Source organism: Mus pahari, chromosome 3 (assembly GCF_900095145.1).
Source record: "Mus pahari chromosome 3, PAHARI_EIJ_v1.1, whole genome shotgun sequence".
Taxonomy (NCBI): domain Eukaryota; kingdom Metazoa; phylum Chordata; class Mammalia; order Rodentia; family Muridae; genus Mus; species Mus pahari.
Genome location: NC_034592.1, coordinates 105,457,815 through 105,472,063, shown reverse-complemented (window position 1 = coordinate 105,472,063; position 14,249 = coordinate 105,457,815). Strand labels below are relative to the sequence as shown.

At 38.7% G+C, this 14,249-nt stretch overlaps 1 protein-coding gene across 2 annotated transcripts in view; it reads right to left on the bottom strand.

Moving 5' to 3' along the window:
• Positions 1-8,246: 8,246 nt before the first annotated feature.
• Positions 8,247-14,249, bottom strand: part of Ctdspl2 (CTD small phosphatase like 2) — a 55,590-nt gene continuing 49,587 nt past the window's right edge. For both annotated transcript variants that reach the window (XM_021192133.1, XM_021192134.1), the window contains exon 13: positions 8,247-13,071. In XM_021192133.1, the coding sequence (XP_021047792.1) occupies positions 13,006-13,071 (66 nt within the window). In that variant the 3' untranslated portion in view covers positions 8,247-13,005. The remainder of the gene's footprint in view (positions 13,072-14,249) is intronic.

The following is a 14,249-nucleotide window of genomic DNA, read 5'->3' as shown; positions in this document are numbered from 1 at the left end:
GCCCCGGCACTTATTTATTTTATTTAATATATAAGTGCTCTGCTGCATATACATCCACCTGCCTGAAGAGGGCATCAGATCCTCTATAGATGGTTGTGAGCCACCATGTGGTTGTTTGGAATTGAACTCAGGACCTCTGGAAGAGCAGCCAGTGCTCTTAACCTCTGAGCCATCTCTCCAGCCCTAGTTGTGATTTCTTACTGAAAATGAATAAAAGTGAGATTTAGACTTAACACTTAGTGACTCTGTGTAGCATGAACCTGTTTCCCTGAGTGTCATCAATTCCAGATGCACAAAATCAATGTTCTGGGATTATAAATCCAAATTTTGAAATGTGGGCTCATTCATTTCTTTATCAAATAATTATACTATACTTGGTTCTGAAGTTACTAACTTCAAGGCTTAAGCTACATGCAATTTAAAATAGGTATAAGGGCTACATAGGTGACTTGACCATGAAGAAGACCTGGGTTCAATTGCTGTATTCACATGGGAGCTAACAACTAACTGTAGCTCCAGGTTCCACAGGATCTGACCACCAGGCACAATATGATGCACAGACATAACATGCAGGCAAAAGTCATACACACAAAAATAAAGGTGGGGGTTGGAGATTGAGGGCTGGGGATATGGCTCCTGTGGTAGAGCACTTGCTTACTATGCACAAAGACTTGAGTTCAACCTGGATCTTTAGGACTGCCTAAAATAAGTGTGGTAGTGCACACCTATAATTCCAAGACCTGGGACATGAATAGGGGATCAGAGGTTTTGAAGTTTTTTTTTTTTTTTTTTTTTGGTTTTTCAAGACAGGGTTTCTCTGTATAGCCCTGGCTGTCCTGGAACTCACTTTGTAGATGAGGCTGGCCTCGAACTCAGAAATCTGTCTGCCTCTGCCTCCCAAGTGCTGGGATTAAAGGAGTGCACCACCACGCCCAGCTTGAAGTTTTTTTTTTATATTATTTATTTATTATTATTTATACGAGTATATACCAGGGCATCAGATCCCATTGCAGATGGTTGTGAGCCACCATGTGGTTGCCAGGAATTATCTCAGGAACTCTAGAAGAGGCCATCTCTCCAGCCCTTTTTGCTTTTGTTTGTTTTTTTTCTTTTCTTTCTTCTTCTTCTTTTTTTTTTTTTAAAGATGTTTTTTGTCCAGCAAGGGGATCAGAAGCTCAAGGCCATGCTCAGCTATACAGCAAGTTCAGGACCAGCCTGGGATAACTGAGATACTCTCTGAAACTAAAAATTGGTTTTGAAGGCTGGGAGTGTAACTTAGTTGTTTAGAATGCTTGGCTAGCATGTTCAAAGCCCCAGGTTCAATCTTCAACACCACATTAAACGAGACATGATAGAGCAGTGGTTCTCAACCTTTCTAATTAAATCCTTTATTTAATACAGCTCAAGTGTGATGATACCCAAACAGAAAATTATTTTCATTGCTATTCCATAACTGTAATTTTGCTGTTATAAGTTGTAATATAAACATGTTTAGCTATGGTCTTAGGCGATCTCCTGTGAAAGGGTCATTTGACACCTCCCCCACCCCAAGGGGTTTAACCCACAGGTTGAGAACTTCTGCAATAGAGCATGCTTCTAACCCCTAGCACTTGGAAGGTGGAAGCTGGAGGATTGGAGTACACAGTTGATCAGGCTCAGCTACACAGCATGTTTGGGACCAGTCTGCATTACATGAGACCCAGAAATAAATATTTTAAAAATGGGTTTAGAGGAGCCGAAGTGTGTTAGTTATTTAAATGCCTGGTTAAAGCAATTTAAGGGCTTGATTTGTACCTCCAAGGGATACAGTCCAAGGCAGGCACGGCATGTAGGCAAGAGTAGGAAGCAGCTGGTTACCCCAGTGGTCACAGGAAGCAGAGCTGTGACCCTAGCCCATGGAATAGTGCTCCCCAAAGGTCAGGCTAACATAAACTAACCTCTGTTAATCTAATCTACCTGATCCCTTCCAGGCATGCCCAGGGCAATTCTAGAGCCAGCTGATAGCATTAGACCTCTCAAGGTACTATGTTACTACTTACACAGTGTGTAAGTATGTAGCATTGATATCATTTTCAGTATATTAAGAATTTATCTGTATACCGGGCGTGGTGGCGCACGCCTTTAATCCCAGCACTTGGAAGACAGAGGCAGGCGGATTTCTGAGTTAGAGGCCAGCCTGGTCTATAAAATGAGTTCCAGGACAGCCAGAGTTATACAGAGAAACCCTGTCTTGAAAAACAAAAAACAAACAAACAAAAAATTATCTGTAAAACTGGGCATGCTGCTTTTTCTTTTCTTTCTTTTTTTTTTTTTAAAGATTTATTTATTTACTATATGTAAGTACACTGTAGCTGTCTTCAGACACTCCAGAAGAGGGCGTCAGATCTTGTTACGGATGGTTATGAGCCACCATGTGGTTGCTGGGATTTGAACTCNGGACCTTCNNAAGAGCAGTCGGGTGCTCTTACCCACTGAGCCATCTCACCAGCCCCGAGAAACTATATTAAAGGGTCACAGCATCAGAAAGGTTAAGAACCACTGCTCTAGGGGAACCCTTAAAGGGTAACAGTACAGTCATCTCTCCCTATCTGCAAAATTGGTTTGGCTCTCCAGTCCACTGGTAGCAAAATGTATGGATTTTCAAGTCCTTTATATGAAATTGCATAAAATAGCATGAGAATATACCATCCCCCATACTCCGCAATCACCTGTCATGTGATTATACTTTATCATTAAGAGATAAAGGTAAAGTCTACAACTTTGGTACAATATTTTCAATCAGTAGTTGGAAAAACTGGATGTGTAACTGATGGGTATAAAACACTGGCTGTGTTCCTATTCTAAATCAATTTTATATGAATTTGATCTCTAACATTACAGAACAAAGTAACTCTTCCCTTGAACTATTTTCTTTGTTGTTTTGAGATAGCTATATAGCCTAATCTGTCCTTAAATTTGGGATAATCTTTTTACCACAGGCCCCCATCCCCACCCCTAGAGCTAGGATTACAAGCATGTGTCAAGGAGTCTGTTATTAAAGCTACTGCAGAATAAATGACATCAAAAATTGTCAGCATCCACGTAGCAAGACTAGCAGGTGGCCTTCTTGGAGGTGGCCCACCATTTTTACGTAGTCTGCAATGGGTGAGTTCCATGGCAGGGTTCCAGAGAGACTTCATTTCAGGATTGCTTCTTGAAGCTGATATGCTTTTACTATCATTATTAAATAAATATAATAATCTCTTGGCATTAGCCCACCCTATTCATCAGATTTTCTTCAGATCAACATAAAGATGAAGTTTCATAAATTCATTCTGTTTTGATGAATTAGTGACTCTATAGAATCCCAGGTTTGATTCAAACAATCTTAGGAAGAAAATTTTAAGAGATGGTCTTAGTTGCTTTGGTAGAAAGATGGGACAAAGTTGGAATCAAGACTAGAATGTGCCCACTCATAATAGTAAAGACCACATAAGAAATACAATGAGCAGCCGGGCGTGGTGGCGCACGCCTTTAATCCCAGCACTCGGGAGGCAGAGGCAGGCGGATTTCTGAGTTTGAAGCCAGCCTGGTCTACAAAGTTAGTTCCAGGACAGCCAGGGCTATACAGAGAAACCCTGTCTCCAAAAACCAAAAAAAAAAAAAAAAAAAGAAATACAATGAGCTTTCACAATTACGTTAAAGAGAAATAGGCTTGGGACAAATTTAGGTTCAAGGATAAAGCCACAAGTGTGTACTATAAGGCAAGGCCCTGTAAAAAGCTGTTGCTTTGAACTTATGATGGGCATATTAGAATGAAATACTGCTTTGAACTTATTATCAACATCCTTCTGTAACTCCCATTTAATATAACTTTCTATCTCTGAGGTAATTTTCTAAAGAACGTTTTGTCTAAGAGGGTATTAAAAGGCCAGAGAAAAATAAAGTTGTTGGTTAGCTCTGCTCCAACCATCCATATATATATGTCTGTGTTCATATATGTGTAGGTATATGTATTTAAGCATGCATAAATACAGAGTGTTTGAGACAGGTGGTTAGGCCCAATAAAAATGTGACTATGTTAATGTGTAAATGAGAAATCAAATGAAAATGTATGTATGAACGTGTATGTTTCTGTGCATATTTGTCTGTATAAAGCATCTTAATTCTTTTCCTTTCCTTCTCTGGTTCACAAAAAGTTAACCAGCCAGACTAGTGAATGGCTTCTGGAGGCCTGACAAAGGAGAGCTAGCAGTAAATCCTTTACCTAATCACCTGCTGTTAGCAACAAGTGTCAATAGAGCCAGAGGCCTACAGGCTCTGGCCTCAGAGTAACTCAAAGTCAAGATAGGAATAAGTTATTATACAAAGCAACCCTACACCTTTGCAAGACCAAGTTTTGCCTGCCCCCTACTCCCTGCATGCTCTCTTCTCCCTTGGCTGCTTCAGAAAGGACCCAGCCCCAGGGCTGGCACCCCAACAAAAAATTAATCCAAGCTGATATTTAGGTACGTTAAGTACCAGACTCAACCTTACATGGAATAGGAAAGGGTTAAAGAACAGATTTTAATTCCAAGTACAGGCAGATTCAAACAAAAAAAAATCCCTTCAGAGGATTCTTGTTTGCTGGATGTAGTGGTGCATGTCTGTAGTTCCAGCTACTTGCAAGCTGGGGCAGGAGGATCACCAAGAGTTTGGAACTTACCTGAGTGTGGTGGTTTGAATATGCTTGGCCTAGGGAGTAGCACTATTAGGATGTGTGCTTCTTGGAGGAAGTGTCATTGTAGGTATGGGCTTTAAGACTCCTAGCTGCCTGCAAGCCAGTCTTCTAGTGTCCTTCAAATGAAAATGTAGAAAACTCACCTGCACCATGCCCGCCTAGACATTGCCATACTCCCACCTTGATCATAAAGGACTGACCATCTGAAACTGTATGCCAGCCACAGTTAAATGTTGTCCTTATAAGAGTTATCTTGGTCATGGTGTCTGTTCACAGAAGTAAATCCCTAAGACAGAAGTTGGTACCAGGAACTGGGATATTGCTGTGATAAGCAAGGTTGTACCTTGAACTGTAGCTGGACTTGATGTTTAAGTTACCTAGGTGGTATTGGTTTTGAAGGCATGAAGGGATCATGAAGAACAGTTAAGGCTTGGTACTGTGAGAGGCCATGGAAGGCCTTTGGGAAGGTGCAGCCTCAGTTGCAGTTGATAATCCAGGAATGAAGGAGTCATGCAAAGAAATTGAGGCTTGGCACTACGAAAGGGGCACTACCATGAGAGGCTGTTGGTAAAGCCTAGTTGCAGTGGAAGACCCCAGCATATTGAAGAGATGCCAGTGCCATGGAATGACCACCAAGAGCAGCAGCAGCAGTTAAGTGGAGTCAACCAGAGCTCAAGAGCTCTTCAGAAGACAGAGCTGGAGAATGACCAAGCCCTTTGAGAGGTCCAGACATTGGAACTGTAAAGTTGAAGTTCTCTTGGATATCCCAAGATGTTAGAGATGTTAGAGCTGTGGGATACAGATGCCAAGTAAAGCTGCTAACAGAGTGGAACCAGCCCAAGAGAATGAAGTTTGTTTTGTTGCTGTTGAATGCCAGATCTGCCAACAGCAGTCAACAAGGATGAAAGGAGTTGGAGATGTGAAGAGCACTTTGACATCACACATGGAGTTTGTCCAGTATTTTTTGACTTTATACAGGATTACAGTTAAGTGACTGCAGGAATTTCAGATGAGATTTTGTGGATTTTTAACATTGTTGAGACTGCTATATACTATGGGGACTTTTGAAGTTAGATTAAATGTATTTTGCATTAAGCTAGAGCTAGGTATGGCACCCATAGACTCTATGAACAAGCCTATTGGGGCAAAGGAGTGGAATGTGGTGGATTGAATATGCTTGGCCCAGGGAGTTGTCCACTATTAGGAGATGTGGTCTTGTTGGAGGAAGTATGTCATTGTGAGCCTGGGCTTTAAGACCACCCTCCTGGTTGCCTAGAAGCTAGTATTCTCCTAGCTGCCACACTCCTGCCTTGATGATAATGGACTGAACCTCTGAACCTATAAGCTAGCCCCAATTAAATGGTGTCTTTTATAAGACTTGCATTGGTCATGGTGTCTGTTCACAGAAGTAAAAACCTAAGACTGAGTAAACAGTCTCCTACAAAATTCCAAAATTACATTTGAAACGGTTTTATTTCTGATTTGATACAAAAACAGCTAATTGACTTTTTTACATTTTAACCCCAAACCACATCCACTCAAGAAACGACTTAAACATTAGGCTCTGGAGTGGGGGCCGAAGCTCACTTAGTAGACAGCGAGCATATGCCTCAAGCTCTCACACCTTTTGGGGTTATCAGAATGCTCTAGAGTAACAAACATACCTTCCTTCAAGAAGTTCCCTAGATTCAGACAGTAAGCCAGGCTGTGCCCAAATATAACCAGTCTCAACTTTCACTTGCAGCCAGTGAATGCCTTCAGAAGTTGAAGAAAGGGAATACTTAAGTTATACAAAATTGCTCTTAAGGCCTCTTGTAGTCTATGCTCTGTAGCTCTGAATGGTCCTCAACTGTCTGTCTGCTTCCATCTCCCTAAGTGCTGGCACTCCAGGTGGGTCCACTAAGCAGAGCTTGTGCAAAGCCACAGAACTCCTAGCTGGTCTTCTCCCCCCATAACCAATCCTTCCCTTCAAAAACTCTTTGCAGGGACTTGAATGACGACTAGCACTATGCAGCTCTTTTCCATGACCCATTCTCCAGCAGTAACCAATGGTAACCTGCAGTGCTAGGCAGTGCTTATGGCAGCTGTCAGTTTTATAAACAGAAATCTTTGGTTTAGTAGTTAACAACAGTAAGGACTTTAGTTTTAGGTACTAGGGCCAGAACTCATGACCCTAAATACCAAACAAGCAGACTACTTGATAGTAATCTATACCTTCAGCATTAGTATCTTGAGACAGAATCTGAGTGGCCTCAAGCCTGTTATGTAGTCAAGAATGAACCTGAATGTTTGACCCTGCCTCCACTGGGATTACAAGTGTTTGCCACCAGGTTTGTTTCATTCCAAGCCAGAGACAAAACCAGGCCTTTGTGCATTCAAGGTAAACATTCTATCCAATGAACTATATCCTCAGCTTTCCTGATAGTATTTTAGGAAGGATAATATGTTAAACAAATATTGTTGAATATCAGTTTATGCGGTTGTTACTGAAAGCTCTAAAGACTGGCTCATCTTTGTTTTTAAAGAGGGCTTTTGGTGTCATAAGTCGTTTGTATAACCTCTGTTCATACTTGTTAACTAGTCAGTACTTTATAGTGTTGAGGTTTGAACCCAGGGTCTCACATATGCTAGGTACTGAGATGATGGTGTATTTCGAGCCCCTTCAACATCATGACCCATTTCCTAACACACTCATATATCAAGTTCTCAGCAACTATGGGTACCCTCTTCTGCTATTGACTGCTTTGTAGTTTATCTTTAGATTCCTCAAAGGTAGATATTAGTGTTACCCATTTTACAAATAGCATCCAAGACTCCAGAAAGTGAATTCAAATCATGACCCAAGTCAGCTTGTATGTAAAGAGTTCTCACCAAGCTTCTTTGTTTGGATTGACCTCAGATATTTTCTTTTATCTTGGTTCACAGTAATTGCTAAGATTACACTGGATAATAGTAATTAAGAAACCTGCATTCTACTCCCAGCTGTGACCTTTGATCTGGATATGAATTAATCTGGAAGGTGCAGTTTTCTTGTAGTTTCAAAACTAGATGCTACCTTTAGCCAGACAGATGCGGCTTCATATTCCTTTGACAACAGTATTTTTTTTTTTTTTTCGAGACAGGGTTTCTCTGTATAGCCCTGGCTGTCCTGAACTCACTTTGTAGACCAGTCTGGCCTCGAACTCAGAAATCCGCCTGCCTCTGCCTCCCGAGTGCTGGGATTAAAGGCGTGCGCCATCACGCCCGGCTGACGACAGTATTTTGTAGACTGGCCTGACTTATATAAGTTTTGCATTTATGACAATTGTGGTTATACAAGAGTGCCAGCACACTGCACTGCACTGCACTGCGTCTGGTCTTGGTTCATAGCTCTGACCCTGTTTCTCTATTGGTTCTTCCTGATATTTTACTCACTCTATGGTCCTTACAGGCATGTTCTAAGGTCTAAAAGTAAAGAATGTGAAAACCCGAATACTTGTAAAACAGAATAGAAGAATGCTCAAAATTCCATTGTTTTGAAAGGCTGACAAAATGTCATCAAAGAAAGTACTTCCATAAAAGTTTTATTTATCCCCACAACAACCCTGTGAGGTAGGGTGATTAGGGCATTTAAAGATGAGAAAACTAAATCTACATTACTTGTTCACGGCTATACTGCATAGTAAATAAGTAGAAATTAAATTGAGATTTTTAAATGTCCACGACTTCATATTGATTCATGTGGAAATAAGTAGAGAGAATATTAACTCCCCCCTACCTTAATGCCAAAAGGACACAACCTTGAAAAATCCCAGTTCAAAAGATGAAAGTAGCATTTCATTGCTTATTTCTACAAAGATTTATAAAATAAAAAAATAGTGAAATATTTTAGTTAATATATATAATGGTCTCATTCAGGGACATGTCCTTCAGCTATGTAAATGATCGGCTATTTAGAGTTCTATAAATGCAAACTCTTAATTTAAAAGTATTAATGACAAAAATGGCAATGAGCAGTAGCCTCAATCTTCATTATTCCTCCACGAATCTTGAATATGTTCTGTGAAATATGGTCCCAGCACTTAAAAAAAAAAAAAAAAAAATCCTACCAGAGAGAGAAAGAGACAGAGACAGAGACAGGGACAGGGAGATAAAGATATGGCTGGTCAAATTTTGCAACCCAGTCTCAAACCACATTATTTTAAAACAGGATATACCAAAGTTATCTATTTAAATCACTGGGAGAGCTTTAAAATCACAGAACTCTCCAAGCCTGCTGTATAGATGAGGTGGCTTCCCAGGCTTCAGGATGCTGTACAGTTTAAAAGCTCCTCAGTGAAATTCTGATAGCAGGTAGGTTTGGTAGTCAACTATATATCTTAAAATACTAATATTAAAACCATATGCTGGAATAAACTTGCTCTCTTAAAAACTTTTTAAAGACTAAATTGATTTACAATGGAATTTAAATTCAAGACACAGAAATATGAATATGAAAATGAATCCTAATAATGTGACTTGGATTTCAATAATTTAAGTAACATTTGAATATAAGGTACTGAGTTTTGTGGTTCTTACTCTGAGAACTTTTAGGTATTTTATGCAAACTCCTAGCAGGCTTTCAACTCAAGGGAAGACATGAGAAGCAATGGCATAATCAAAATACATCAGCACTGAAAAAAAAAAAAAAAAAAAAAGCAACCCCCACCCCCCAAACCTTTAGTCAAATACAGCCCATGAGAGGAATAAGAAAGTGAATGAGTGATAACCTAAGGCCTTTTGGCCTTACACTTTTGTTCCCAGTCCACTCTTCCCCTATAAGGGGAAATAAAATAAACATTCTTTCCTAGTTCTTGGCATAGTTATTCAGTGGGAAACTATTCTAAGTTAATTTAGACATACAAGATTTAAAGAGGTAACAAATAAATACCTAGGAAGACAAAGAGAAGTCAGGTCAGAGAACCTTAACTAGCTAGTGATGTAGTGTGTAACACCATCGTATCAGTACAAGAATGAAGGCTTCAGTGTCCTTTAAGTGACTGACACACGTGGAAGAGCTGTGATCCAAGCTTGTGAACAGTCTGTGCTTGCTGTACGACTTGTAGGAATAATGAAATGCCTTCTTCACTGATGAGATGAAGTCTCTCTTACAGGCAAGTTGACAACATAATAAAAATGAGCTCTGTTAGAAGGCTGAATGAAAGGAAAAGCTAACAGAAAGTCATTGGCAAAAGGTAACTTAAAAACAAAAAAGTCAACCCTAAAAAAAAAACCAAAAACCAAAAAAAAAAAAAAGCCCCCCCCAAAACCCAGAAATATATAGATATATATATATGTATATATATATAAAAACAATGTACACATCCATATCACTGACAGTTACAAGAAAATAGCCATTTATAGAAGTTACACAATGCTTTCAACAAGTCCCAAAACAATTTTGGGAAACAAATAAAGCCATTGGATAAATAAATATACATACTAGCAAATATAAAACAATTTCTGATTACGAATTGTCATCGATCTCCTTTAGGACCCAGAGAAAAATGGTAATAAATCTGGTCAGGACTACATATATTACATGGGATTAAAAAATACAACCAAGTAAATATCCTCTAACAATGATACAAATATTTAAAAGAATGTCTTAAAAGTCAAACATTCATAACTGGAAATAGCACAATTTTAATAGGTCCCTAAAAGTTGTAATGTGTACACAGGTAGCTTGCTGTGTGCTTCATGGACCCATGTCCCCTGCATTTACTATAGTCATGAGTGCTGTGTGCACTGACAGGCTGGGCACATCGCAATTAAAAAAGTACACACCTCTGATTAACTAAAAGGAAGTGTTCTACAGCTACCAACAAAGAAAAGATATGATTGAAAGATAAACCTATTAAAATGAAGCCAGCAAACTTCTTTAGAATCTTCTTTAAACTTTGTTATCAACAACTTTAGAATTACTCAAAGTAATGGAAAAAATAATGTATTAATTTGGTCTCAACTCTCAGGCCATGTAAACTTTCCCACAATGCATTTCTCTACAAAAGTGTCTTGTTGTTGACTCACCTACTGGCTGACTTACAGGAGCTCACTCTCCTAGCATGGGCCTGCTTCTTTATTATTAACGTGCCCACAGGCACTATGGTATAAATGTTTCCTCTTTTAAGTTGTGGGAAGGGCTTTGAGGCTGTATTTACTTAATTCCTGATTAAGTAAGCTTTCAACAATTACGTATGTCAAAAATTCAATCTTGTACAGGTTCTGGGGTTTGCTGTATAAGCATAAAAATGATGGGGCAAGAAGATATTAACTAGGTTCACAATTTTGAGAAAGAGCATATGTAAAGGTAACATATTTACATTTTATTTCAAGAAAGACATAAGACAAACAGCATAAAGATGCCCAGGTGCCCTAAAGATAAATACATTTTGAAGATTCTCATTAAAATGAATCTGTAGTATTGTTCCTGCAAGCAAAATACCTTTTTTAAAATAAAAAAAATCTGAATTGCAAATGCTTTTGCTTTTTTTTTTTTTTTTGCAGAAAATCTGCCATGATTATTTTTTTTAATGAATAAGGATTTTCCACAAAACAGGCTTGCTCTACATGCTAGATTTTTAAACAGTTCAGTGACACAATATGCTAACTACATACACAACAGATAATATAGTAAGAAAACACTCAACCTGATGAAAAGTTAAAATCTTCATTAATACACTGAAAACTGACAACTCATGCCTTTAAAATCAAAAATACAAAAATTAAATGTTTTCCTAAAAAGATTTCCTTATTTTAAGGATTCATTTGAAAATGAAGCTGCATGTAATTTGTACAATAAGTTGTACAAGTAAACAGGTAATATACATAAAAAATTAACTGACATACTCCTCAATTATCAGTTGTCCACCTTTAATTTCCAATACTGTACTTTCTTAACAAGCATACAAAATATCAAACTTCTCTTTAGAAAAAGTGCCGTTCTTTGACATCCTTTACACAAAAACAGTCTGAGCCTGCGGCATGTTAATGCAGTTGAGAGGCAAAGCATACTAACTTTTACAAATTCTACCTTCCATAAAAAGCCTCCTGAAAAGGAGATTACACGCCACTATAAAAATATCAACCTCTTGTGGTAGCTGCATTAGAGAACCAAGGCGTGACGACTATTTTCATATAGCATAGAAAACCACTATGAGCACATTAACTGCACTGGTGGCCTGGGAGTGTACTGTGCCACAGGATTATGCATAGCTACTGTTAGGTACCGCAGCTGTTACACAGAGTCTTAAACTGATTGTAACTGGGAGCATAACAGAGGTACTACCAGCCCATGCAAAGTAAAAATACTGAGTCACTGTGCTGAATACTTCATTCCTGGAGAAAACCCAAAGGCAGCAGTAACTGAATCAAGCCCAACAGGTGACTGAACTCGTTCTCCTCAAAGGTTAGTGAGCACAGTGAAGTCTGAGGTATACCTTTATCCATTAAATGTGTGCCATTGCAAGATATTACCATCTGGAATACATGTCATCACAATGGTTCAAATCATTTGAATATTAGTCATTCATATATTCTTAACTACCCAGTCTCTTGATTTTTGAAGATTTCACCTACAGTAGAATATTACAGAACAAAATATAAATGCATTTTTTAAATGAAACTTACATGGACTAAAAGTAGAGAATATTTTTAAACAAATATACAATATGCAGGCAGACAAAGCAGGAAAACGGCCATTCAAAATGTATAATTAAAAAAAACTAAAAATTGACTATTTCCAGAAAACTATGAAGCGCCTTAACTAAAAGGAATGCATCATGAGATTCTAATCTAATACAGGTCAGAAATGTAAAAAGGTTATAAACCTTAACAGGAAAAATAAAACAACTTTTACTGGCCATTCCTGTTGAAATGAGAATAGTAAAGTAACAGAAAAGTGGCTACAAACCCACTGAGAGCACCAAACAGAGAGAAAATGAAAGTCCACTTTCATCTCTGTTATTATCATAAAATCCTGTGTAACTACAGGTCAAACTGCTGGTGGCAGAAACAGAATTCTTTATGAGCTGCAGATGTCCTGTACATAGAAAGTTTCACTGGAGCTGTACTACTCTACAGACGCTTCTGTTTTAGCCTACCCACTGTATGTGTTCAATCCGAGATAGTCTCTTTCTGTAACCCTTGATTATTGTTGGGCACCAAAGATAAGAAAAGCAAGACGGGGTACAAAAATGCAAAATTTCAACAGTAATGGCAATGTTTTTGTCTTAGTCCAAAAGGGTCCTGCATTCTCTCCCCCCTCAGTGCTATGACAAGTCTCTGACTTAATCTGGGGGCAGCAAGTCATGCAATCGGAATCTGTCTCTGATGTGAGGCCGGACATCTTCATTCTGCGTGAAGAAAAGAGTACTTTTAAAAAGCCATGTATTTCTATGAGATGGTCTTATAATCTCTAAACAGCACAGTGCATTTACTTAGCTGTTCTATATTAGCACTTTAGAGGTGATTTCAAGCATTTGGGAGGTTATGTAAAAGTTATATGCAAACACCAGACTAAAGTTTCTAAAGGACTTGAGCACGTGTAGGTATTGGTATTGTGGGAGATACTGGTCCACTCTAGAAGGGCTATGAAGGGGTGACTGTATTAATTACAATATAACATAAAATAAACCCGAAATTTAGACAAGTTTTTTTTTTTAATTTCTTTTTGTAAAAACAGTTAAGAGTTGTGCCATTAAACTCTATTTTCTAGAAGAAAACAATTCCTGTAAACAAAAAAAGAAACCTAAGAAACAGTGAATTCTAAAAGGCCTCATTTTAATACTTTCTAATATAATTCAAAACTGTTCATGGAAAACAACAGTGGCCAGTGAGGTTTAGGACCTTGAGTGAGGCTACAAATGACTAAATCTGCTACCTTCCTCCAAGAGAGAGTATTATTTATTCTGCTTTTGCCTCCAAGGGAAGGATTTCTCTTATAAAATCCATGATGAAGGGGAGCCTTTTGAGTCCTGACTCTATCCAATCTTCTTGGCTTCTTTATTAATTTCCTCACATATCACTTAAAGATGGAAGTTGTTTAAACATCTTGACCTTCAGGGCATGGTACCATTCAAGAGGCAGAGGCAGACAGATCTCTATGAGTTGCAGGCCAGCCTAATACCCGTAAGTTCCAGACCAATCAAAACTATAGAGCAAGACACTGCCTCAAACAACAAGAAAAACAAAACCGCATCTTGACCATTTCTTTGATCCATTTTTCAGGTCACTAATAAACTTCCTCTGAATACCAGCTGCATCATTTATTGGAGGCTCAGTGCCTCGAGGCAGAACCTTGGCAATTACAGGTGATAATAAATTTCTCTGCTTCTAATCAAAATCACATGTTCCCCAGGAACTCCCAGGTAGTTGTTTGTCTCACCCCACCAGACAATCTGTCTCTGTCTCTCTCCCTCAAAGTGCTGGAATTAAAGGTGTTCTCACTGCTTGGCAAGGAAAACTTTTTAAAAACACTTTGGACTTCCTTATGCTAACTGATCCAAAGAATTGTCTGCACCTCTGGAGTCTG